At 44.3% G+C, this 24,912-nt stretch overlaps 1 protein-coding gene across 2 annotated transcripts in view; it reads right to left on the bottom strand.

Moving 5' to 3' along the window:
• WNT3 (Wnt family member 3) overlaps window positions 1-10,086 on the bottom strand; it is a 50,524-nt gene extending 40,438 nt beyond the window's left edge. For both annotated transcript variants that reach the window (XM_032996529.2, XM_032996530.2), the window contains exon 1: window positions 9,827-10,086. In XM_032996529.2, the coding sequence (XP_032852420.1) occupies window positions 9,827-9,906 (80 nt within the window). In that variant the 5' untranslated portion in view covers window positions 9,907-10,086. The remainder of the gene's footprint in view (window positions 1-9,826) is intronic.
• Between the last annotated feature and the right edge of the window lie 14,826 nt (window positions 10,087-24,912).

Here is a 24,912-nt window from a genome sequence, read left to right as displayed (position 1 = left end):
AAGACAAATTAGCAAATTAGCAAATCTGGAAACCTATCTTTAGAAAAGGAATTAGAAAGAGTTTGGCTCCTTTATCATAGCATATTTGCTTATCAAAGATAGTTCTTTCATGCTTTCAGAGACAGCAAAGCAACTACACTAGCAGTCCTGGTGATCAACATTTTTGTTGTTGCATGATAAATATTCCATTTTTCAAGCCTGTGCAGTAGGAATCCTTTCAGCCAAGGGTGGCTTGCAGTTTTTTTCTTAGGTGACAGTGGAGATTTTGACTAACCTGGATCAGCACTAGGCTATCTGTCTACTGAATATGCTGGATGTATGATCTGGAAACAGGCATCCTCTAGCTAGGGTCATGTGTTAGACAAGGGAGACAAGATCTGTTTGTAAAGAACCACTGTCTTACCCAGTGGTCTGCAAATACCTTTTGTTTTGGGGTTAGTTTGGAATTTTTAAGTAGTCCTAGCTACACTCCTAGTCAGAGTAAATGGTAAGAAACAGGGCTCCTGAACTCGAAGAGGCAGAGACTCTCAAGATATGCCTAGTTCTAAGGTTTCTTCTCAGGTATTATCATAGGAAAAGCTGCAAATCATATGCAGCCAATGCACAGATAGTGTTAAAAGGGCCCTAAGTGTTAATCATAACAGAATTTCTCATCCTATGCCTTATCCAGATGTGGTCTTTATTCTGAAAACTTCAACTACCCAGCCTTAAATAATATAGTCTGATATCAGAAGCTTTTCATTATGTCCAGTATCACTGTAATATTACCTATGAACTTGAGTAATATTAAACCACTTCCATTTGTAGATGAAAAATTAACCTCATGTCAAATCAACAAAAATAAGATTGCTTCTGCCAACAGAAGGCTAAAATTAAACTTTGAGTAATTTAAGAAATATGAGCTATAAATGTCTCTATATGGGATTTGTAAAGTATACAGCCAAGTTCCTGACAAATCCTTCCCACTTCAAATCCTTTAGGGAAATCACTGATAGATTCACTGAGTGGTATTGGGAACTGAAGAAGAATGAGATCATGGACATATGCAGGAGATGGTGAACATCAAATTTATCTCATCCCAGCAACAGCCCGTGGAAAATGGGTGTCTAGTCTGCAGTCACTGGGCGGCTCCATCTACCAACAAAGAAAAGAGACCAAACGATTTAATCCTTTCCAAGTTCAGACCTAGGATAGACCTTCTGGAGATCTATCTTATGGAGAGGTAGCATCAGACAGTGCCTTGGTGATTTCCATGCAGTAGGATCCTGCCTTTCTGGGGGAGAAATCCTATTGCAATTCTCTTGTTATAGACTAGTGTTTTGAGAAGTACCTTATAACTTTTTAGAGCTATGCCAGGTTGAGCATGATTTCCGTTACAAGCTCCATGTAGAGTCATTGCCTTTAAGAAACTGAGAGTAAGAGTGTGCTTAAATAGAGAAGGCATGCCATCCTACTGGATTTTTACTTCCAGGTTTCACCATATCTCCTGAGATATGTTCATATCCATATGGACACAAATAAAATCCACAAATCCATGTTCAAAAAGCCTTTGGTATGAGCTTCATAATGTTGCAAAAATTAGTAGAAATATTTCTGGGATGGACTTTCATCAAGGACTTTGGGTGCCACCACACTGCTGAATGGCTGGACTCTGAATCCAAGATTCTTTTTATTTTAATGCTCAGAAACATTCCATATTTGATACATTGTCACATATTAAAACCAGCCAAACACCTGTCAGTGGGAAGACCACAACTAGCAGCTGCTAAGGCTCCTACTAGATGTGCCTAGGATGTTTCACTCAGGCCTTGCAAAAATATCAAAACAGGCTCAATTTGAGACATATTGCCATAGATACTACTTTGGCTCAACACAAGTCATGCAAATTGGATCTACAATGCTAAGAGAGTGTAATCAGTGAGGCATATCTAAACAAATGCTATTGCTAACCCAAGTTACTATGATTTTTATATGTTAAGCATGCACCGATTAGAGCAGCTTCGTTCTTGATGCTACAAGAGGGGTAACTGCACTCTTGATCACATTGAGATTTCTGCTGGCAGATGGACCAACACCTTCTGTGTCTAAACAGTAAATGAGGTGCATTTCTAGATGTCTGAACTATCTGCTGATGAGCCTTAGAAACTGAGATTTGTAGCACACATCAGCTGAAGACATTTTTCAGTTGAATATATGACAGTGATAATTGAAAATGCTGTGCATTATATCTGCCTATATTCGATACATAGCACAGTTTTTAAACCTTTATTATTTAATATTTAAAGTTTGCTTTTTGATTATTTAAAACTGTTTACTTGGACATTTTCTTGCCTTTCCGTACAAAATCCAGCCAACAGTTTAGGTTGAACTGCTTGACTTGGCAATGGAAGGGCCTGATGAGCATCATGGAGACCCTATCACCAATTTCAGGTGGAAGGTAACCTTCTACCTCCTGGCTACCAGCCCTGGTGAATGTGTGGGCAGTGTCCATGCGGCCTCCAGGACAGCAGTGGAAATCAAGTGTTCTCAGAGAGTCAGCTAAAATATGAAAGTGTAATTTAAAAGCCAGGAGTGATTTAGTGACCTTAAAGTTATGTCCTCTGAGGGCTCAGACTGCCCAGGTCTGTACTGGGCCTGCAGGGAAGGAGGAAGGGCTGAAGGCATTCTTGCATCTCTCCTTGGCTCACACACCCAGTAGAGCACTACAGGAGCTGGAGAGCAACAGAGCCAAGACAGGAGCAGTGAGAAAGCATTATCTAAAGACCTAACTGGAGTGGCACTGATTCATATCTGGGCACAAAAGATGTGGGGCATATAGCAGGGTGACACGAGTGACCATCAGTTTTCTCCTTGGCGTGTGTGTGTTGGGCCATATGTTGTCATTGTAAGCCTTGGGCTGTCACATGGATGAGAGTTGCTTAGCTGTGATCAGGGTCTTAATGAAGGCCCCATCCCCTATTAGACATACTCTGGAGATTAAGTAATCCAGGTCCTGTCTAACATTTTGCATCTTTTGTAACACAGCTGTTGGCCTCAGCAAAGGGTGTATCACAGACACAGAAACGATGGCTGAGAGGATCCCTTGAGGTCTCTAGTCCAATCACAGAGTAGGACACTCCCCAGCACCAGCCCAGGGTAGCCAGGGCTTCGTGCAGTTGAGTCCTGCAAATGTCCAGGGATGGTGCTTCCTGACCTCTGTGATCACTTGGATCAAGGCCACACCACCCAGGAGCAGGGAAGGTCTCCTCATGCAAGCAGGAACCTTTGAAGTCCCATATTGTGGCAATTGCCCTTTGCTATATTCTTTGGCACTACAGAGGAAAGACTGGCTCTATCATATTTGTAGGAGTCCTTCAAGAAGCAATAGGTTGTTCTTGAACAGCCCCCAGTCTCCTCTTGGCCAGACTAGATGAGCCCAGGTCCCACCTGGTGATTCATGTGCCCCAGATCCTTACCATCTTGGAAGCACCCACTGATCACTCTTCAGTTTCTCTATATCCCTCTTGAGCTGATGAGGAGACACTACTCAACACAGTATTACAGGTGCCCCAAATGCCAAGAAGAAGATGACAGCTCCCCTCAATCTGCTGCCCATGCTCCTCCTTCCAGTGTAGCCCAGCACACAGTTCATTTTGTTTCAGGTGACCACGATCGTGAGTTCAAATTCCTGCTGGAAACCACGGACACCAGCTCCCCGCCTGCATACACACAACTGTCTTGGTGGGATTCACACCCTGGTTTCTACCTGACCACATCAAGGTGAGTGTTGACGTATAGCTGGGGAAGCAAGTCAGCATGTAGAACAAGCGGCATGTGAATTCACCCGTTGGTGGCTTCCAGTATCTCCAACAGCCCACAGCGAGCCCTGAGCTGAGAGTACTGGGTGGCCAGAAGTACCCCTTCAATTGCCAGTGTCCCTTAAGCAGGTGCTTCACTGTGTCAAATGCTGCTTTTAATGAAGGATTTAAATTAAAAGCAATCGGTTTGCCATTAAACTGCCTCTTAAAAGCTCTTAGTGTCCACTTAAATCTACTTCTGAGTTTAGTTACAAGGATGCTAACAAAGATTTCTGATTTAAGAGCAGAAACACTTTTAAGTCTTCTCCCTGTATTCATCTGCTCCAGGCTTGTGTTGGCCTTGCAGGACAGGGTGGTCCTTGGGGCTTGGACACTCCAGGAGAAATGAGTGGTCAGTTTTCAAGGGAATAAAACTTCCTGATATTTAGGGAAATGAGTACATTTCTTATTGCTCTGTACTGTTCTTGTAGCATTTTGAAGCTGTTGTTGAACTCAGGGCTCCACTGGACTGCACTCTGCCATGCAGGGGAGAGAGAAAGCTGACAAGAGATGCTACTTGGCCAGGCTAACACTATGCCAAGACCTGGGGTGTGTTTAGGTTCACGTGGCTGTACATCCTCAGAAGCTCTCCTCTGGCAATGTTTACGGCTGCCCATGTGTGCTTGCTGTACAGGGCAGACGATGAATCTGAATTCCAGCTTGAAAAGCTCTTGCTTTCATGGCATGGACTAATCAACCCTTTTGGCAGGGTGGTGATATGGATTCCCACTAGCCATGCCTGGCTGTGCAAATTCTGAAGGAAAGCTTTAAAACCGCAAGAACCTGAACACTTGTGGCCATTTGGTTAGTGATAGCTGTTTTCATGAGCAGCCACACACCACCCCAGCATCTCTCCTCATGACATCTGGCCTCACTGCAATCCCCAGGTAGCTTCAGCTGCAACTCTGGCAGACAAGCTTTGACACATGTAGGGGCAGCAGTCTGCGGCACTACCCACCAGCCGCCGGCGGGTGCTAACACCCCTCCAGTAGCGTCAGCAGAAGGCGATGTGTGGTTTATGCATCAGCTCCTCCAGTTCAGAGCTTCACGTGCCAGTGCAGGCTGCTGGTGGAGGTGCTTTGGCTTCGTGTGCCAGGCCAGGAGCCAGAGCAGCACCTCTGGACTTGCAAGGTAAGTGCTGTCAGCTCTGCCACTGACAAATTCCATCATTATCTTAGTCATTTTGCCACAGTATTGGCTGTATTTTAAGCTGCAGGGAAGTTATACATGGGGTCTTTTTCTTCTTTTTGTAGTGCTACAGCAGCTGGATTTGCATCAGGAAATACACCCTCATAGTCTGATACTGCACTGCAATTTTTTTTTATTTTGAATAAAGCTTTAAGGGCCACATGCCTATAACAAAACACAGGCTACAGGATATAAATGTTTTGAACCTCCAGAGAATGAAAAAAACAAGACTGCCAAGGGAATGAGGTCTCTCATTCATTACAGCAAGGTGAGACACTGAAAGCTAAAGAAGACAAGTTACATGTCACCTCAGACTACATCAACATGCAAATGGTTTTCACTTACAGGTTTTTCCTAATGAGGAAGCTACTGTGGGACCAGTGAGAACATGTTTTTTAGTTTCTGTCTGCCTCTTCCTAGGGGCCCAAGGCCACTGGGATGCTTAGCCAGGTGCCAAAGCCTCCAGCTTCCCCTGAAAACATTTCTGAGGGATGGAAATAAAATTTAATAACATATGACAGACAAAGCCATTTTTCCAGTTGCCAAGTCATCTGCTTAGAGACCAGCAAATTCTGGATGGGAAGATGTACTTGGTTAGAGTCACAGTTATGGGCAGTGACCTACTAATACTATGTCTTGAGGAACGATGAGAGGAATGGGGCAGAATTTTTACTCCCTGTTTACACCATTGACTCTAAATCTGGCTCCTTTCTCCAGGCTAGTGACACACCAGAGGTTTTCAAGAATTCTTGGTGAATGATGCTCATGGAAGAGGAAAGCATTTGATGTTCCTTCTTGGTTCATGGGTGGAGTTGTCTCCCTGACTGCCTTTTTAAGCCCCTGCACATGTATTAGCATCCTGTGAGTGGTTTCTAGTTGTTTCCTGGGCCATAATATCTCTGTTGGCTTGCACTGACAGAGCTCTGGCCATGGGCTAGATTTTCATCTGAATTCTCTCAGGATGTCACCAGAAGGCCCTGGGCTCATTCATCAGTCTGTCTATATGCTTCATTGACTAGTTTTTCATACCTTGATCCCTCCCGACCCCAGTGACTCAGATGTGTTCTATTATCCATGCTGTCATTAGGGTATTTAGGTTTTAAAAAATGACTGCAGGTGTGATTAGTGTCACAATCCCTTCTGCTGGCACCTAAAAAGTCTGTTGGCATGACCCATGACTGCTGCCAGCAGGGTTGGTGTGCCAGCCGTGGCCCCGCTGACCACTTTGCTCCCACCCATACCATCCCTGAGGCATCAGGAAGAGCAGCAGTCCTGGTGTCCACAGCCTCACCACATCTGTCCATCTCTTCCTTCTCTGTCTCTCTTTTAGCAGCAGTAACCCAGACAGCATGTTTTGGACACATATCTGAGGAAGCTTTTGTCTGCTTCAGCTCCTCTTGTCAGCACTCTTGGAGACAACATTTAGATGACCTTTTCCCATCTGTGCCTCATTTGTTCCTTTTCACTGCTGTAATAGGATGGAGGCATGTGAAGAAGGGTTGGACCTATGGCAAAATACCACCCCGGCTCACTGAAGGTTACATCTACAGTTTGTGCTACTCCTGGACCTTGCTCAGGCATTTCATGGGAAAATGCTCATTGGTCAGGGACAGGATGATGTCAGGGAGTTGCTAATAGTCAAACAGGCTGGACAACAAACCCCGCTCTTGGCTTTGCAGCCCAGTGGCTCCAGTTTTCCACTGCCACCAGTGAGCCTGGGCACTGCAGATCTGAGTTTGCACCACAGTCCTTCCCTTCGCATGCTGTCTGTCCAGACTGCCCCCCATGCCAAGAGCTGATGGCTCAAGCCCCATTGCCTTGCATATAATGCTTCACCACTGAGGCCAAGGGTAGGATCCACCCTCCAACATGATGGCGTGCGAGCTGGAGGGTTGTTGTTGAGTTATGCTCTCTCTGGATAATACAGCAGGATGGCCAGCATCCTCCCCTGGCCCCTCAATAAAAGTACAATCAGTGCAAACCCTCAGCAGCTTCATTTTTTTTTTTTTTTTTTGCTTTTATCATTTCCACTGCACTGTCATCGATGCCATGCTTGCCGGCATTGTCTGACTGCACTGTGGAGCAGCCAGATTATTGCAGCTACTCCTAAACCCATTTACAAGGTGCCGAGACCCCATTCTCTTTTCCTTCTTTTCCTTGTGCACATTCAGACGCTTCCTTCCCACTACAGGAATAAACATTTTCCCCATTTATGCCCCAAAGCAGAAATTATCTGTTTCAATTTTGCTGCCAAAATATTCCCTATGCAATAGAAAAATACCCAGAAATGTTGCACCAGCAGGACAGGGCACTATCTGTCAGCAGTCTTGGGGTCCTGAACAGTCTTCCTGAAGGTCTTGTGTTTAGCAGAGGTGTGTTGAGCTGAGGATAAGGAAGCACTGGTGATCTCCTATCCAGCCTGGCCTGGAGGGGTGTAGGAGCTCGGTGCAGGGCACTGAGCTGATGCCGTGCCCCATCTTTGCTTCCCTTGCCTTGTTTTGGGGTGTGTTTAACCCTGCAAATGGGCCTTATCCCCCCAGCTCTGCTCTGTGCCTGCCTAGAAATCAGAGGATCAAGAAGACAGCTGGAAAAGGATGCTTTTTTTTAAGAGTAGATATCACACCATGCTAGAGCACACTGTGCGTAAGATCTCAGTTTCACAGAGCAGATATTCAAAGCCTTCAGTGGGACTGAAGGATATATTTAATTTTGTGTGCTGTGGGAAGCATTGTGTCTGCCTGAGCAGTCAGGGAGCCCTGGCCCAGATATTTCTGCCTTTCTACTCCCTCAGCCTTCAAGAAACCTCTAAAACCCTATGCCATTTTTCATAGCCCCTCAACCCCCATCTCATCACATCCCCCCAGCGCAGTGGAGAGTCTCAGGCACTTAATTATTGCCAGAATCTCAAAAAATTGTGCAAGATGCTGATCTATTGAATGAAATTCTGCAGATAGCTTGTTTGATTCCCTCCTTTCCTATGGATGCTGCTTGCCATGCCCCCGGTGTTTCTCTTACATGTCCTCTATATTGTTCATTTCGGGTGAACTTGTAGGGTTTTGGAGAAGGCAAGGACATGGGGCAGACACCTGTCTGCAGCATCTTCTCCTGAAAACAGGGAGAGACATTTTGCTCACGGAGACATTTTTGCTTCACAAGGGAAAAACAGACCTTTTCGTCAAGATTTTGGTTCCTCACACTGAGAGTCGAAACCCTCCTTGATTCGGGCATTCAATCCCGGTTTGTATCAAAGCCTGAGGCAGGTCAGGGGCTGGTGAGACCCTGGCAGATCTGGTGTCACAGCGAGGTATCGCTGCCCCATGCAGATTCTTGTCTTTAGATCCGGCCATGCAATTTTGACCTGTTCTACAACCCACCGCGCACACCCCTTCAGACATGCTGGTCCCCAGATGAAGGAGAAAAGGGATGTAAGGAATCAAAGTGATGCTGTTGATATTTCAGTAGGCTCCCCTGCCCCAGGCTTAGGTCCTGAAGTTAGGCAGCAATGCTCAGGGCGAGGAAATAATTTAATTCTTCAGGAAAACATGCTATGATTTAGCCATTTCATGAACCTGCGTAGCTTTTAAATGCTTCCTGAGCAAGGACTTCTCATTGTATTCTGTCTTTTTCTACTGGTACTGCACATTTTCATTCTCAAAGTCCACAGTAATAAGTGGATTATTTAAAAAAAAATCATCTTTTCCCTTCTGATTTCTAAATATTCCCAGACATGGCAGTCCATTTCCAAGTTCACTCCCACCTACTTCTTGCCATCTCCATGGTGGCACTGAAAGGATCTAATTCAGTAATTAAAAAAAAAAATACTTTTCTGGAAAGGCGAAAATAACCCAAGAATCTAAGTAGTACCAAATTCCAACATCTCCCTCTTTGCCCTACAGATCATTAGGCTTACAGCCCCTACCTGGAACATACAGAAACTTAATGAGATATATTCCAATGAGAAATCCTACATGATAAAGAGAGAAATTAACTGAAATATTCTGTTATGCAACTCGCTGTCTGCTGTGTTTAAATGACCTGAAGTATTTTATTCTGTATTTTTTGTTCTAAAGTGTTTCCATTAACATTTTGTAAATATATTTATTTATATACTGTTTATTTTTAAAATAAGTAACTCAGGTTACTTATCAGCCACATTATAAGATATAACCGATTCTTTTAAAAATTATTTTCATTGTTGGTACAAGGAAATAAGTGACATTTCCATAATTAAAAAGAACAAAATTTGTCTTTGAGGAATTTTGCTAGTGAATATTTTCTCAGGTGCCATTTGCGTTCTCAGCTTGTTTGCTGGACTAAATTCACATGACAGAATACAACAAAAGAACAGAAAGAAGTCCAAAAACTGCAGCAGCCAAAAAGAAAATAGAATTAAATTTTTTTTAAAGGTTCAATCACAGTTTAATGGAAAGGAAGAAAATACTTGCTACGCAGTCATGCAACAGACAAAATTCCTATTGCACAAGAAAATAAAAATGTGTCCTTTTACATCCAAAACAAATGCATATTGCTACAGTGACGAAAATGGAGAAATTAAGATTGGTGGGGAAGACTCCATTTGCGCAAAGGGGAACCTAGATATTGTCCTTTAAAAATAACCCCTAAACTTTTCATTAATTACTGGTGAAATCTGAAGAAATTATGCTTAGAATCAAACATGCAGTTGTGGCCAGCTCAGCGGGGTGAAAAGGAAGGAACACGCATACACACAAATCCCATAGCTAATAATTAAATAATTCATTAATCAATCATAGAAAGAGGGAAGGGGGGGGAAGAAATCTTACCACCAAATTGGGTAACCAGCTAAGACCTTTGTGCCATTGAAGAGAAAAGATAAAATTAGTCCAAGCAGGTGGTAATCCATTAGTCCAGGCTGGTGCAAGGGGAAAATCTCAGTGAAGTTTTCAGAAAAACATGAAGTGCGAAAATGAAGAATCTCCTTCCCTCCAGGAAAAAAAAAAAAAAAAAAAAAAAAAAAAAAAAGGAGTTAAACAAAGTCCCTTGTAGTGCGGATGACTTTCTGGCTTGTCAGAAACACACCTCTCCAAGCCTTTTCCCTGTAGATCATCCAAAAGCGTCTATTAAAAAGTGCAGGGCTTGGGGATGTCAGCAGGCAGCCAATCAGACCGCATGGCCCAAGGTAAGGGATGAGTCTCAGCTCAGGGCTGTCAATCACGCTCTCCTCCTCCTCCACCCCACAACTTTGTTCCTAGCCCTCACTTCCACAGACAAACCCTCTTTGCAAGAGACTTTACTGGGGCAGTGAGATTTTTGGTATTGTGTTTTTTTTGTTTGTGGTTTTTTTTTTTTTTAATTTTTGTTGTTGTTGTTTTTTTTTTTTTTTTTTTTTTCCCTAATTTTATTTTTTATTTTTTGTTTTTTATTTCACTTAGAAACCCAGGATGCACAGACCCTGCTTCTGGCTTGGTGTGCCAAGACTTTGTAAGGTAAGGGTGAAGGGTGACTGTGATTGCGCTTAATCTCACGGTGGGGGCGAGATAGACAGTTTATTCTTTAGATGGGGAGGGAGGTGAACATTAACCCTTGCAGGAGGCAAAGCTAGTGGGAGCACCAAAGGGGCAGAATAACTCTCTGAAAGTGTTGATGTGAGCCATATGGGCAACACTGGTTACAAACTTTAAATGAAATCTGCGCTGCTCAAGTTTTCAAAGTGTGTGGGTGGGATGGATGGAGGGGGGAAACATTGACAACCTGGTTTTCTATTGAGAAAAAATGCCATGTCATGGCAAGAGTGGAGCAGGCAGGCGGGAAGATGTCTCATTAATGAACTTCTTGTGAAGTGCATCTCTGGATGCAGAAAGATGAAAATATTATCAAAAAAACACATGCTTAAAAAATTTTAAAAAAGAGGAAAATCACAAGCAGTATCACTTCTCTTAAGAGGCTGCATGTTGCAAATAGACCCAACAAAGACTTTTCTTGAAAATCCATTTTTTGCCTAGAGACACTGTTTTTACAGGAGCTATTGTGTCAGCATAGCAGATCCAGCGGATGACTCAACAGAATGGGACAAAGAAATGGAAGAAGTCAAAAAAAGTGGCTTTTCTCATAAAGCATCCTCAACAACCAGACCTCTACTGCCTGCAGTGGAACTGCCCATTTTATAATGTCCTGGAGAGTACGTGCTTTAAGAGTAGCCATCAAATCAATTTATTGCAGAGCAATGGCTATAACAGAGCTCCGCGGTCCTATCTTGGGCAGCCCAATGCATCTTGAGGTTTTGAAAATTATAGATATTAAGGCTCTGGGTACAAATGCATTCCTTGTTGCTAATTAATTACCGAGATGCACCTGCCTCACGTCTCTGTCTTTCCTGATTCCCAGTTCTTGTAGATTTCAGTGTATTTGGACACGGAGTTAGTGCAGAGCTCTTCTCATAAGTGGGAGTTGGTTTCCTGGCCATCTTAGATCTAAGAGAGGATTTTTGCTCTGCACTTTACCTCTTCATCAGTCCATGCATCTACTGCAAGCACTATGAGGCCAGGCTTCTCCAGGCTTATTCCAACAGGTTTTTCCATCTGTCTATGACCCATCATAGATATTAAGCATGTCTTGTTCTTCTTCTGGGACTTCAGATCCCAGAAGGTATATTGGGTGTAGAGTATCCTGGAAAATCTCTTACCTGGCACCCAGCTATGTTTTATTGAACACAATCACTTGGGTTTAAGAAAGCAATGATTTTCAAATGAACATTTGGTGACACACATATTTAATGTTTCACTAAATTCATCACTGCCTGGAATCTTGCCCAGATCTTGAAATCTATTGTCCATATTTTTAGCTATGAAGCATGGACCCTGGCATGGTCCTGACCTGGCCCACTTGCACAGTCCTGAAGAAATTTTAGTCACAGTTGGGGTTATTGTAGAACAGGAATTATTCCAAATGGACCTGTATGATGCGACCCACATCTTCTGAAGGTTAAGGGAGTTTAGCAGGATGGATGAAGTGGTCCTGTGTCCCTGTCTCTCTGGTTCTGGTGCCAGGGAATGGTCACAGGCACTTTTAAATTACTGGTTAAAGTAGGCCATGGAATATGTGAATTTCCACTAAAGAGCCTGTATGTCTATCTATCAAAAGCAGACCTTAAATCACTACACAGATTTGTACCTCCATTGGTGGATACTTTGGAGCCACACAAATAGAATAAGGATTAAAACTATGGAGCGAGATAATTTCTGTCATTAAAATGTCAAACTGTTAAAGAGGCAGCAAAAGCAGAGACTGAAGTGAGATATCTCAGGTGATACTACATGTGACTGACATTCCATGGAGCACAATAAAAAATCCCCAACAAGCAGAAATCCAGCTGGGGAAAGCTTTTGAAATCTGAACTGGATGATTGGTTGGAAACCATCATCGAGGTCTTGATGGCTGGGACATTCCCGTCTATCAGACTTTGAGGAACAATACAAAGTGTGCCTTATCCATTAATTGGTGTTGGGGTTTATAAATCAAGCCAGTAACAAGCTACAGAGTGCTTCCTCTGCAGACAAAGAAGTGGGAGTAAGTGACCTAAAACCCAGAGCCCAGAGCCTATTTGCTGTTGTGCACTGGACAGAGATCTCAGTGCTGCCTTGGGAAAGGCTGCATTAAAAGAGCTGTGGAGATGTTAAAACACCCACCTACACCCCAGTAACTGCCCAACATCATATTGATGAGGCTACAGACAGGTTTTGAAAGATGCACAGCATGTTGGTGAACATTTGATGCTAAGCTCACTGAAATCAAATGAAAGCTCTCCACAGACCCTGACAGATACCTGATGAAGTTTCTTGAGCTGCTTGTCCTCCCACACCTTTTACCTTCTCCCATCCGTTGCTCTCAGTCCACGCTGAACATCATGGACTGTTGGTCTGATCATCATAAGGATTTTATGTTGTTCTACCTTCTGGGAAGAGACTGTTTTGAGTGTGTCTGTAGTTGCTTTGGCTTGGAGATCTTGTGAGATCCTGCAAGTAGGTCTTTATTGCCTCTAACCCTGTTCACATGTGATTCATAGTGACTCCTGGGTCCAAGTTTGTCCCACAGAAACGAGTAGAAAAATGAGTAGAAAAACAATGGCAGGTTTCAGCTGTGTCTTTGGTTGTATCAGCCTAGATCCCCAAATCCTTAAAAATGTCAGACATGTCTCACCAAGGAGTTTGACCTGTCTCACAGGAATGAAGACTATGTTGTCTGTGAAATGAACAGACTTACTTTCAGTCTTCTCTACTACGAAATGAAAATCTGGTGCGTACATGCTAAAATTATCCTAGGGATATTTCATGCTATCCTGAACAAATATTTGTAAGTTCTATGGCAAACATTAATTTTAAATGTAATTTCTAAGAGCAAATGACAGTTATCCAAAAGAGTACAATTTCAAAATTTCACTCATAGATACCTCCTTGTGCTGCTGACTGACAGTTTTATTTACTGAGGGTCTTTTCAATCACATCAGTCTGTCTAGTTTGGCAATATTGACTCTTATAGACCAGTTTCAATATGCCCAGAAACAAAAAAAAATTGAGGAAGCTAGAGGTTTGGCTGCTCAAGAAAAGTCCCGTTGCCTTTATAATGTTAGTATAAAGGTCCTTCTGTATTGTGCTAACATTGTGGTACTGCAAACTCAACCACTATATGTGCCAAGGCATCAGAAGGGATCTTTTGGTTTATTCTAACAGCACTGCAGCAAAGGATCATTGTAATCACATTGAAAACATGCCTCTTCCTCCCCTCAGTGCTCTAACTTTTGTAACTTTTCCTTCTTTTAGCTTTTCCTCCTTTCTCCGTCAGAATCTACCAGCAGGAAGAAACCAAGTGCCTGGAGAAGGTGATGGGACCATGGAGCCTCCTGGATTTGTTCTCAGCATGCATTTCAACATACTGAGCCACTGATGAGTGTGAGACACCAAGAACTCAAACTCTTCCTGGTGTGGTTCAGCTGCCCTTGGTGGAATTACCCCATGGTCAGTGTGACGTGAAGAGGATGACTCAAACTTCACAGAGAAGGGCAAGAGATGGATGACCTGGGATGACCTGGCAGAGGGGGTTTAGACACCTGGTTTGGTGTGCTGTGGGAAGCAGGGAATGTACAAGACCCATGATCCATGATGCATCAGAGTGCTTGATTTGCAGGCTGACTCTGGTTCAGTGGTGGAGGGTGGCTTAGCTGGCTGCCAGACATTGAATTGTACATTTGGGCACTTCTGGACATGGCCAGAAACAGAAACTGAGAAGGTGGGTCACTTGGGACAATGGTCTTTGGGGTTTCAAGTCTTAGAAGCAGATGAGTTTGTTGTTTTGAAGACCTAAATTTTGGTCTTAGTAGCAAAAATGGAGGTAAAATAGCAAATTAGTTCTTTGATGGCTCTAGCCATCAGTCCTAAAGTAAATAATTATTTAAAAGTATGTAAAGAGCTGAAGAAACCCTTCCTCAAAGCGTGAATGAGCTGTCTGAGTCTCTTTCATCTTAGGCTACTGAAATCCTATGTGTTTCTGAGGGCTGTGTTTGCTGCTGACTTGTGACTGTCAACATGAACATTTCTCTCTAAATTTACCTGTTCCTCAATTTTCTTGGCCAAATCTCCTCTCTCCTAGATCCTAATGTTCCCCCTGGCTCTATCTGACTGTCCTCCTCTGCTGTTTCTGGTTTTTCATATCCCAGTTCATGTTATCTGGACACACTAAGGCAGTCATTACCTGGAAACAACAATCCAATCCTGTACTGACACACGAGCAGAGTGATTTAAAGAAGGGCCTCAATGGATATTACATAATTTTTGAACTTTGAACAAGAACAGCTTTGTACATTTTCATGTATCTTCTCAACATGCTCCAACACCAGTAACCCGGGGGGGGGAAACGCGCCAGCATGTTGGCATTGCATGGACACCAACCTGGCACACCCCTCACTCCTGTTAGGTGCCTCATCTGCATGTTTAGTCCAGCAAAGCTTTAATGCTCCCTCCCAGTAAGCTCATAGCTTATGCGGGGTGGCAGGGAGGCTGCCTGTCCTGTCCAGTGGAGCTCTGCAGGTGTAAAGCTATTAGGTGCCTACAGAAGAGTGAGCCACAGGGGAAAAGTATCCCCTGCCATAGGAAAATGGATCTTCACCCATTCAGACGAACACCATGATGTTGTTTCTACCTCATAGTTTTTTTGAAATTTCCCTTTGCTGAAGACACAGGTATAAAGGAGAGGGAAGTCAGACTTTAGCTGAAGGTCTGGTGGATGTTGGGATGATGGTAATAGAAAGCTCTGAGTTTAGCAAAACCTTTACCATTGTTTTTAGTGTTTTAGGAATAACTTTATGGCTTATTTTTTTCTGCAAATATCTTTACCTTACTCCATTTTTTTTTTTTTACAAACTATTCTAAGCTCATGGTATAGAAATCCTGCAGTTAGGATATTTTTTGTCTTACAGTGATGGTAGAAACTCTTTTGAGCCAAACTTTTATTGCAATATCCCAGAAGGTCTTGTAGCTAAGCAACTGGGACTTCAGAGGTTGCTTTTTTTTTTTTTTTTTGTTGTTTGTTTAGAAACAAAAGATTATGTTTTTAAAATATTGGTGGAGTAACCTGCTGTAGTACCTTTTGTTATATCCAAAATCAAGAAACTTGGGTTCTGTTTTCAGCTTTGCCAATCACCCCTCATATGATTTTGATGGCCCAGGCTCCTGTATTTCTTGCTTGTAAAACTTGGAAAATAATTGCTTCTGTGTATATATTGTCAGTTCCTTCAGCAGGGAACTGTCTCACTCTCTGTGCAGACCTGAGCTAGAACACCAAGGAACAGCTAAGAATCATAGACTTAATAATTAACAGTAAGCAGATGAACATATGAGCAGAACTGGAATCCCAGTCCCTGTATGTGAGGGGCAGAATGAATGATAAATGGTGCTCCCTGTAGTTTAGCTTTTCTCATCCTTTTTATTCACATATATCTTGTTCTGTGGCCAGGGGATCATAGGAAATATGTGAAGTGGAAATGCTGACTCCTGGTTCCTCCACCATTGCCAATAAGACAGAAATCTTCTAAGGACACTGTCTCAGTACCAGGGTGCCCCTGGACTCGAGCTGTTACAGACTTTGAATAAAAACATCTTTCTTTCACTGTCACCTACTTAAATTCCCTTAGCACCTCACAATTCAAACTCTGGTTAGATTTTCAGATCTTTCCTCTATCTTGCCATGGAGATGTTCAGGAAAGAAACCCACCTAATGAAGCCCTAAAATGCATGGGTTTTTTTAGTGACTATGACAACTTGGAGCACAGAGCTAGCAATGAAAACCATCTCAAACTTCAGTAAATACAAGGACATAAATATTATGTCTGACTGGCAATATTGCCTGAAATTGTGTTGGCCCACAATGCCTCATGTGGGGACACTGATTCAGCAATGTACTTAGAAAGGGGCAGTACTTGTGATGAAGCTTTAGCCTTCTCTGTTAACCTTCCGTTCTTCTATCAAAGTCACCCCTACGCCAAGTCATCCCCACTCTCTTCTGAAATAAAGGGAGGTCTGAGTCTGGTAGAGTAGGACACCTGTCCCATCAGCCATCAGTTGTTAGTGGGAAAATTATTTCAGATAACATTTAGAGTTCTGTTCAGTCTTCACCCGAGACACTCTGGGCAGGCTAAAGCCCAGTGGAAAAGGTCTCAGAAGGACTTCTTGCACATTTATGTGATTTTTTTTCATCATTTTGAAGCATTAGCTCAAGATATAGGAGATGTATGACTGGGATGTAAAGCCCTGATTGCTGACATGTATGTATGTGGTCTACACATAGGTGAATGTGAGCATGCATAGGTGGCTGAGGATAGATGAGCATATGTTGATCAATGGTTGTAGGTATATAAGGCCTTGTTCTTGGGGAAGCAGCCTCAAGGAAAGTCCCAGAAATTTCTGGGTAACAGGTCCATTGCAAAAAGCACTGTAGGGCTAGTGCATGTCATCTCTCTGTGTAGTAGAAGGGCAGTTTTACCTTATGTGTTTGAGGGCAGCCTTGCTCTATGGGAGAGGCTGAGCTGCCTTTCACAAGTGCAGTAAATCTGACTAATTGGACTAGCTGAGCATATGAAGAAACTATGCCCCAGGTCTTGGGCTTGTCTGAAGACAGCTCTGTCTACCTTGACATCTGGAGGAATGCATCCTGGGGACAGGGGGAAGGGATGGAGAGCAAAGGAAGCAGAGTTATTCCTCTCTCTTCCTTCCTTCCCCAGGAGTCCAGCCTAGCAATATCCTGGAGGCTGAAGGATACACAGTAAAAAATGAGACCAGATATTTTTTTGCTGCAGGCTGTGACTTTCCACAATATTGTAACTGGAAATCATGGAGCCCTCTGATGTAGGCAAGTGTTTGTGCTGTTGGATCAAAAAGAGCTGCATACATTTACATCAGTGTTGCGAATCTTCTGGGCTGTTTGATCAGCCATACTGTGGGGTAAGAATAGGAACTGCCACTGGAGCTCTGCTAGGATTGGAGACCTTATTCTTGCTGGGACTCTGCCACCTGTCCAAGCTGAAGTGCTCATCTATGTCCCCATCTACTCACACCCCAGTCCTGGGCATGCCAGCAGGGAAATACTATAGTTCAGAACAGTCACACAACACAAGAGTGGGTACAAGCAATATTTTTTTCTTTTTTTACACTCCCCATACTAATGATACTGCCAAAGGTAGGGGTTGATGACACAGATCTCAGTCTTTCTTGCATCTTGGGTATCACCTGCATTCATAGAGTGGGCATGAGATCTGTTCTGGATTTGGCACTGCTGTGCATGGCCAAGACTTCATCCAAGGGCATGGTGCTCTGTAGGTCCCCGGCAGCCCTTGATGTGCCCAAACACTTGAAGCAAGAGGGGCTATGCTCGGGCTAGGTCTGGTGTAGCTATATGTGGGCATACAGAGCATGGATGCCAGGTCTGGATTTCTCCGTGCCCCTTCTGAGACAGCACAGCCTGAAAGATCAGAGAATCACAATTTTTGCTTGGTGGGCTGAACTGTAAGAAGATAAAATTCTGGGGAGTGATGAAGTGGGGGGATGGAACAAATATTCCAATGGGAAATTGAGCTTTGCTGAGCTGGGACTGGGACTGGGCTTTGTTGAGCAGTGGCTGGGCTGGGGCTGAGTTTGGACTGGGCTCTTCTGGGCTGGGTCTGAGTTTTGCTGGTCCAGGGGATGAAAAAAGGTAAGGGCAGCTGGCTGGAGGCAGGCAGGAGGTCTGGATTGGTGCCTGTGGAGCAGCCTGGTGGGGATTCAATCCGGGAAGTTTTAATGACACAACAACAACAACAACAAAAGAGGAAAGAGGGGAAAGGAAGAAAAGGCTCCTGCAGGGCTGGTTGCCACGGAGACCCCAAGGAAGTTTGAACCAGTCCTGCTCTTTTCACAGCCGCCTTTGAGCCAAGGAGGGAATTATGGCTGGCGATAAAAGGAGACATGTGGCCCTTTGCTCACAGGGACCGGCCTCTGCAGTTACGAGTCTTCAGCTCATTTTCCCCCTTGTCCCCTCCTGCAATTATACATTCGGATCTCAGGAAAAAAAAAAAAAAAAAATCTAGGACATGTTGTGCACCCTTTGCCCTGGGGACCCATCCCTGCAGGGCAGATCTCTACCTCTTTCAGCCCATTGCTCCCCTCACTGCAGTGCACAGCCCCCACTTCCTCTGTAGTTATGAGATTTTTACATGTTCAGAGCTGATAAACAGCTTGCAGCGTCTGTCATCACACCAGCCCTTGCACTGAAACAGCCTCCACGAGTGAGAGGGGCTGAAGACCTTTTCCGGGGGAGCTGGAGACAGTTTTCTTGCTTGCCATAGCTGTTGGGTTTTCAGGAGGGATCTGGCTGACCAAATTCCAGAAATTAAAGCGAAAGGGATAAATTTGGCTCTGTGCTGCCTCCTCTGATTTATCCAGTGACAGTTGCATAAGCCCCAAAGTTGAGTGACAGTGCTCAGGTTATGCTCTTGGGTCTTCCTCATCGTGGGGTTAGAGCTGGATGCTTGCACTTCCACTCCACAGTGTAATATGCTGCAAAAAATCCTGCTCAGGCCCATCTGACGTTATACACAAGGGACAAAAAGGCAAAGGGAAGGCAGAAGTGCCAGCAAGAGAAATGAGTCCCCTGCTGGCATAGCACAGCACTGGGAGCAAAGCATATCTCAGCTTGCAGCTCTCAGCTCATGACCATCTGGACTCAGCTGGGTTAACAGAGCCCAATTCTCCTTTTTCATGTATTGTCATGAGTAACCAGGTCTTCTGGGATCTTTGGTGATGAGAGAGTCATGGTGAGGAATGAAAGAGCAGGTATGGCTGAGGACACAGGGTGGTGACTGAGGCTGGGATCTGCTCTCTCTCCCAACTCTTAGAACATTTCCCCAGAGCCCATTTCCCCCTCTTGTGCTGAGCTGTGGTGTTGGATGCTGTGACACAAATGATGCAAAGGGACAGAGGGGACAGGGGCCAGGCCAGGGTGGATCACCCTACAGCCCTCTGCTGCTGAAAGCAGAGCTACTCCTGGACCCAAACTCTGAAGGGGACTGGAGGGTCAAAATACCAGTGCAGGGTCTGGACTGATAGAGTTGATGTGATTGTGCAGACCTCAGTTTGTTTCCAACAGCTTACTGGGTTTCTTTTTAAACACAGAACAGTGTTTGAAGGGATCTTATTACCTGGAGAGGTTACGGGATATCCACCCTTGGAGGTTTTGGAGACTTAGGCAGACAAAACCATGGGAAACCTTCTGGCATTAGTCTTGCTTTCAGCAGAAAGTTGGATTAGATACCTCAAAATGTTCATTCCCACTAGCATTTATATGAGTTGATGATGATGCTGTATTGCTTTAGAAGTTATTTAACTATTTGGTCTAGGTTTTGTGCATGATAATAACACAAAATACTTAAATAGTCCAGAACACCCTCACAGGACTCATCTGACCGATGGGTTATAATGCCAAGATCCTGTTTGCTTGTTCTCCCAGGGTCCATGCAGCAGGTGAGGCATGTGACTGCTCAGCTAAACACTGTGCATGATACAAGCAGAATTATGTCCCCTGGAAGGTGTTCTGAAAGTGGGCACAGTCTGGGATCACAACAGAAATTGAGACATGAACCCTGCCTGCTCACCAGAAGCTGAATGATGTCTGGCCATCTGCCCCATTCCCAGTGATGAACTTCTCTGCTCAGGAGGAACCTACCTTTAATGAAAGGAGGTTAATATCATTAAATGAGGAGCAGCTGCAACAACTGACAATTATTTCGATAAGTGTTTGTAGACTCGTTTTTGCCTGACCCACTGCTGCTCCCTGGACACAAACCCATGGATCCCATCCTCCTAACACCCAAAGGGGCATTTTTTTCTCAGATCCTACCATGCTCTTGCTTTGCAGAGCAGTAGATAATTTTCTGGCTCTGTGCTTAGTACTTTTGCAGCATCTGAGGGACACTCTTGCCTTTTGTCTTCAGACAAAAATAAAAGAAACTTTCACCCCTCAGAGTGTGTGAGAATCATCTTTCCTGGCATGTAGACTGACAAGCATGCCACCCTTGGTGATCTTATTGCTAGGGGAAGCTGGAGCGTCCTGGATCTAAAAAACTACTGGAGCTTTGTTACTGATCCCTGTAAATCCACTTCTGTTCCATAACATGGCAAAAAAGCCAGCTGGAGCCTACCCCAGCTGGTGCATTCCTCTCCATACCCACCTCATGGTGTTCCTAGTCCAGATAAAGTGGTGAGGGCTCCTCAGTCCCTCCTTGGAGACTGCTCTGGCTTAAATTTCTCTGTCACATTGTCAACACAGCCACATGTTTCCCTCCTGGGGTTATCCACTCAGTTTTTCTGGTATCCTCTTTATGGGGCTAGAAAGAGGTGAATCATAGCTGAGCTGCTGCAAAAATAACTTTTTGGGGAGGAAATCTCTATTTACATCAGTGCTATGTTCATATATTGCTCCTTTTTTTTTTGTTATCACATTTTTGATGGAAAACACATGCAGGAACAAGTAGGTTTTCTGTGTATTGGTGTGGGATCACTGTCTCTGTGATCGTGAGAGTGTATCCTAACTGGAATGTGCAGCATATTATGTCCTGCTTATACTTTTGCAACTTTTTTTTTTTTTTTTGCTGATTTTTAATTACTAGTATTTCTCAAAGACCATCTTTACTTTAAAGGAAGACTGTCCTAAAATGCAATGCTGATGGTGCAGTAGCTACTGCTGACCTGCAGACCTATGCTCTCTGTGGGCTGTGATCTGAGGAATAAGCATGATAGGCTGGGGGTGACTTGCCAGGAGAGCTTGGGAGAGTGGGAAGCAGTGCCATCCAGTGGACCTGCCACAGCTGACCATGTAGCATTACAATGCAGCATGACCATTTGTGATGTGGGTAGAGGCACTGGGTTGTATATAATGCTTTCCTCATCCTCGGCTGGAAACAAACCTGGGCTGCAAACACACCTGAATTGTTCAGCAGAGCACTGGTGCCAGATTATATCCCTGAAAACACCTTCCGCAAGGCCTTAGGTACCTGGCAGTGCCCATCACTTGGGGGTCCCACCTGTGAGGATACAGGACGACAACTGTTCTGGAAGAACCATACGTGGAGGACTACACATCACACCCATGTATCCCCCAGCTCTCTGGGATGGAAGTGCTCCAGGTGATGTAGGGGAAGCAAAATCCAAGTTAACACTCATTTGTGTATTTCGTATCACTGAGGAGTGATGGGAGCTCCCCTGCAAGTGCAAGGGAGATCTCCTTGCACTCCACATGCCTCATCTCAGGAGCAGAGGGCAAGAGCAATTCAGCGACAAGAAGGTTCCAAGAGTGGTAGGGTGAGTAGGTAGGACAGACAAAAATAGGAAACACCTTTCCCAACTGTTTGGAAAGTTTTTCCCTGGAAAAGCCCCTCCAGGGGAGGCCTTGCTCCTTGTGTGATCCTTGGGGTCACAGTACCACCTGCTGGCAATGAGACGGTAGCATAGCAAGGGATGGGACACGGGGAGAAAATCCAGCCCTGGCCGTTTGCTCTTCTCCAGAATTAGATCAGGACCCATGTTTGCTGTTCATTCAGTCCAGCTTTAAATATTTAGGTTTCAGATTTAGACCTCAAATTTGAGACATTCTAGTAAGGGAGAAATTTCACTCTCAGACAGTCAGAATCACTAGTGTTCATGCTGCTACATTTTTCCATCTGTGAAAGGAAGGCAATGAAAATCCCAAAATAGAGCCCAGTTTACTAAATCTGTGTGAAGGGTTTATATGGGTATATTTTAATAGCTTTTTCTTTGGTTTATTATTAAGCGGTAGCTTAAATAGTAATGTTTTCAACCCCTCCCCTCTTCTTCACCAGGGTGTGCATTACATCATGGCTTCTTACCTTCCCTCTCAGCCCCAATTTATTTTGGTGGTTCTTTTCGATCCATCTCAGCACTGTGTTTAGCCTCTAAGTCTCGTAGGCTCTACTTCACTTAACTTTATTTGCCTAGGAAATAGCGGATGATTGATTTGAGGTTGTTAATAGCTTGTTCCTGCTCTCAGAACCCTCAAGTCTAGCAGCCACGTTCACTCTTTGTTTCCTCTTAATCACTTTATTGCTCCTGTGCATTGCTGTTTCTCTTTTCCCTGGTTATTTCACAGAGCAGTTTCTGGAGCATGCAGCTGATTGCAAAGAAAGCTCTGTGCACTTAGCTACTAGCCCACACAATGTGGCCAGGAAACTGTGGTTTAAAGCAAACCCAGAGGATTCAAAACACAACTCCTGAAAGCATTTGTTAAGCTCTGTGGGTTCAAACATGATCTCGGACTTGATCCCACGCTTGGAACGTGGTCCCACTGGTTGAGGATGGGGAATGTGCAGGACAGTCTCTACTTGTCTGCAACTCATGGATTTTGTTTTCCTAAATTTGATTTGTCTATCAAAATGCACCTGACTGATGAGATGTGTGTTAAGTGCTTTGGAAATACTAATTTTTTCATACCTGCAAAATTATCAGCTTGTACCAATGCAGCACCTGGGAGTTGCAGACACACCTGGGTTAACTGGAAAAAGGACCAAACTGAAGACTATGGGGTTGAAATCAAGACACTCTGGGTAAGCTTCAGCTCACCTAAGCTCAGATGCTGACAGTGCAGGGCTCAGTCTGAGCAGGGGGTTTGACACCTAGTCCATGCTACCAGGCCACATGTGAGTCTGAGACTAGATGTTTTCAGGGGAAGTTCAATGAGATGGTGTGAGCTCAGCTAACAGCTAACTACTGACAGGTCTGCTCTCCACACCTTTTCTGCTTCTCCACCAAGGGCTGTGTAACCCATACATCCCATCTGGAACAAGCTTGGTGCCCACAGAGCTCTCCATGGACTAGTTCAGCTCACTGATTATGCAGAATATGGCAAAAAAAGAGCTGGTGCAAAACAGTGGTCAGGACCGTTGCTGGGAGCAGAAGGGGGATGAAGAAAGGAGTGGGAGAGTGATCCCTCTTTGGGCATCAGTGAGCTGTTAGACTGGCTCAGTTTGTCATTTGCTGGCATTTTCATATTCCCCTGTAGGAGGCCAGCAACTCTACATGGACTGCTTGAATATTAATTATGATCAACAGTTCTTTTCTGTCCATCCAAGATACCTCCTTGAATTCTGGACTTTTCCTAGGGCCTTAGCAAGACTCAAAGTGTTTTGGCATGACCAGGTATGGGTGACCTCCTTGCTACTCTCCTGTTTCTTCCAGGGTGCAAGGACTATCTTGACTGCTCTTCTATCTTGAGAAATCATAGAATCATAGAATATTTTGGGTTCAAAGGGACCTTTAAAGATCATCCAGTCCAACCCCCTTGCAATAAGCAGGGACAGGGGCATCTTCAACTAGATCAGGCTGCTCAAAAGCCTCGTTCAACCTGTCCTTGAATATTTCCAGGGATGGAGCATCTACCACTTCTCTGGGCAACAAGTTCCAGTGCTTCACCAGACTCATCATAAAAAATTTCTTCCTTACATCTAGTCTGAATCTCCTCCTTGTCCTATTGCAACAGGCCCTACTAAAAAAAATCATACAGGTGTGCTGTCTCTGCTGACCCCTCATTTTGACTCTGCATGCTTCATTGTGGGGCTCCAGACACACCAGCCTTCCTGGGTGGCCCAACACTCCATTTTATCTGAACGAGTAACACCAAGATGGCTCACTTCAAACTGGGTCTGAAGAACATCTGATCACCCCATGTCCTTGTCCTGGCTTGCTGCACAGACATAGAGTGGCAGGACCTTTCACTAGCAAAGGAAGGTAGAAACCCAGGTTTTCAGTTTATATCAGGTCCAGACTGGGATTTAGGTTGGAAAATCCACCAGACCATGGTGAAGGTGGATGTGCTCACAGAGCGAATCATAGCACCCCTCACACCGCTTCTTTTTGTGCTGAGAGGCAGACCCTGGTGATCATGTACTTCAAGTCTACAAGCTATCTTTCAGGTCCTCTAGAGACTCCTGCTAATACTTCTCACTTTTATCTCTATCCATCTCACCTGAGGGCCCACAGAGCCGTTGGATTCCTCATGTGTCCCCCTGCTCTGGTTAAACTTCTGTCCATGGGACAAGAGGGTGCATGTGGCTCCTACCCACCACCGTAGGTGATTGTGGATCCAACTACTGGACTCTGACCCTGTTGCCTCTCCAGACAAGACTACAGTAGGAAGCCCTCACCAGCTACGTGGATGCCATCAGGGAGCAGCGGGCATTTCCAGAGGAGTTTCATCAGTTTCCCTTTTGCATTTCTTCTTTCCAAGTTTTGCATATTTGTGATGCTTTGACATGTCCCTTGCTTTCATTTTTGCTGTCTTTGTAATTGGATTTTTCTTTCGATCTGTTTTACGATTTTCC

The sequence above is a fragment of the Tyto alba genome, unplaced genomic scaffold, assembly GCF_018691265.1.
Source record: "Tyto alba isolate M040663 unplaced genomic scaffold, T.alba_DEE_v4.0 Super-Scaffold_12, whole genome shotgun sequence".
NCBI classification, from domain to species: domain Eukaryota; kingdom Metazoa; phylum Chordata; class Aves; order Strigiformes; family Tytonidae; genus Tyto; species Tyto alba.
Note: the sequence above shows the minus strand (reverse complement) of the source record. Positions and strands in the feature narration are given on the sequence as shown.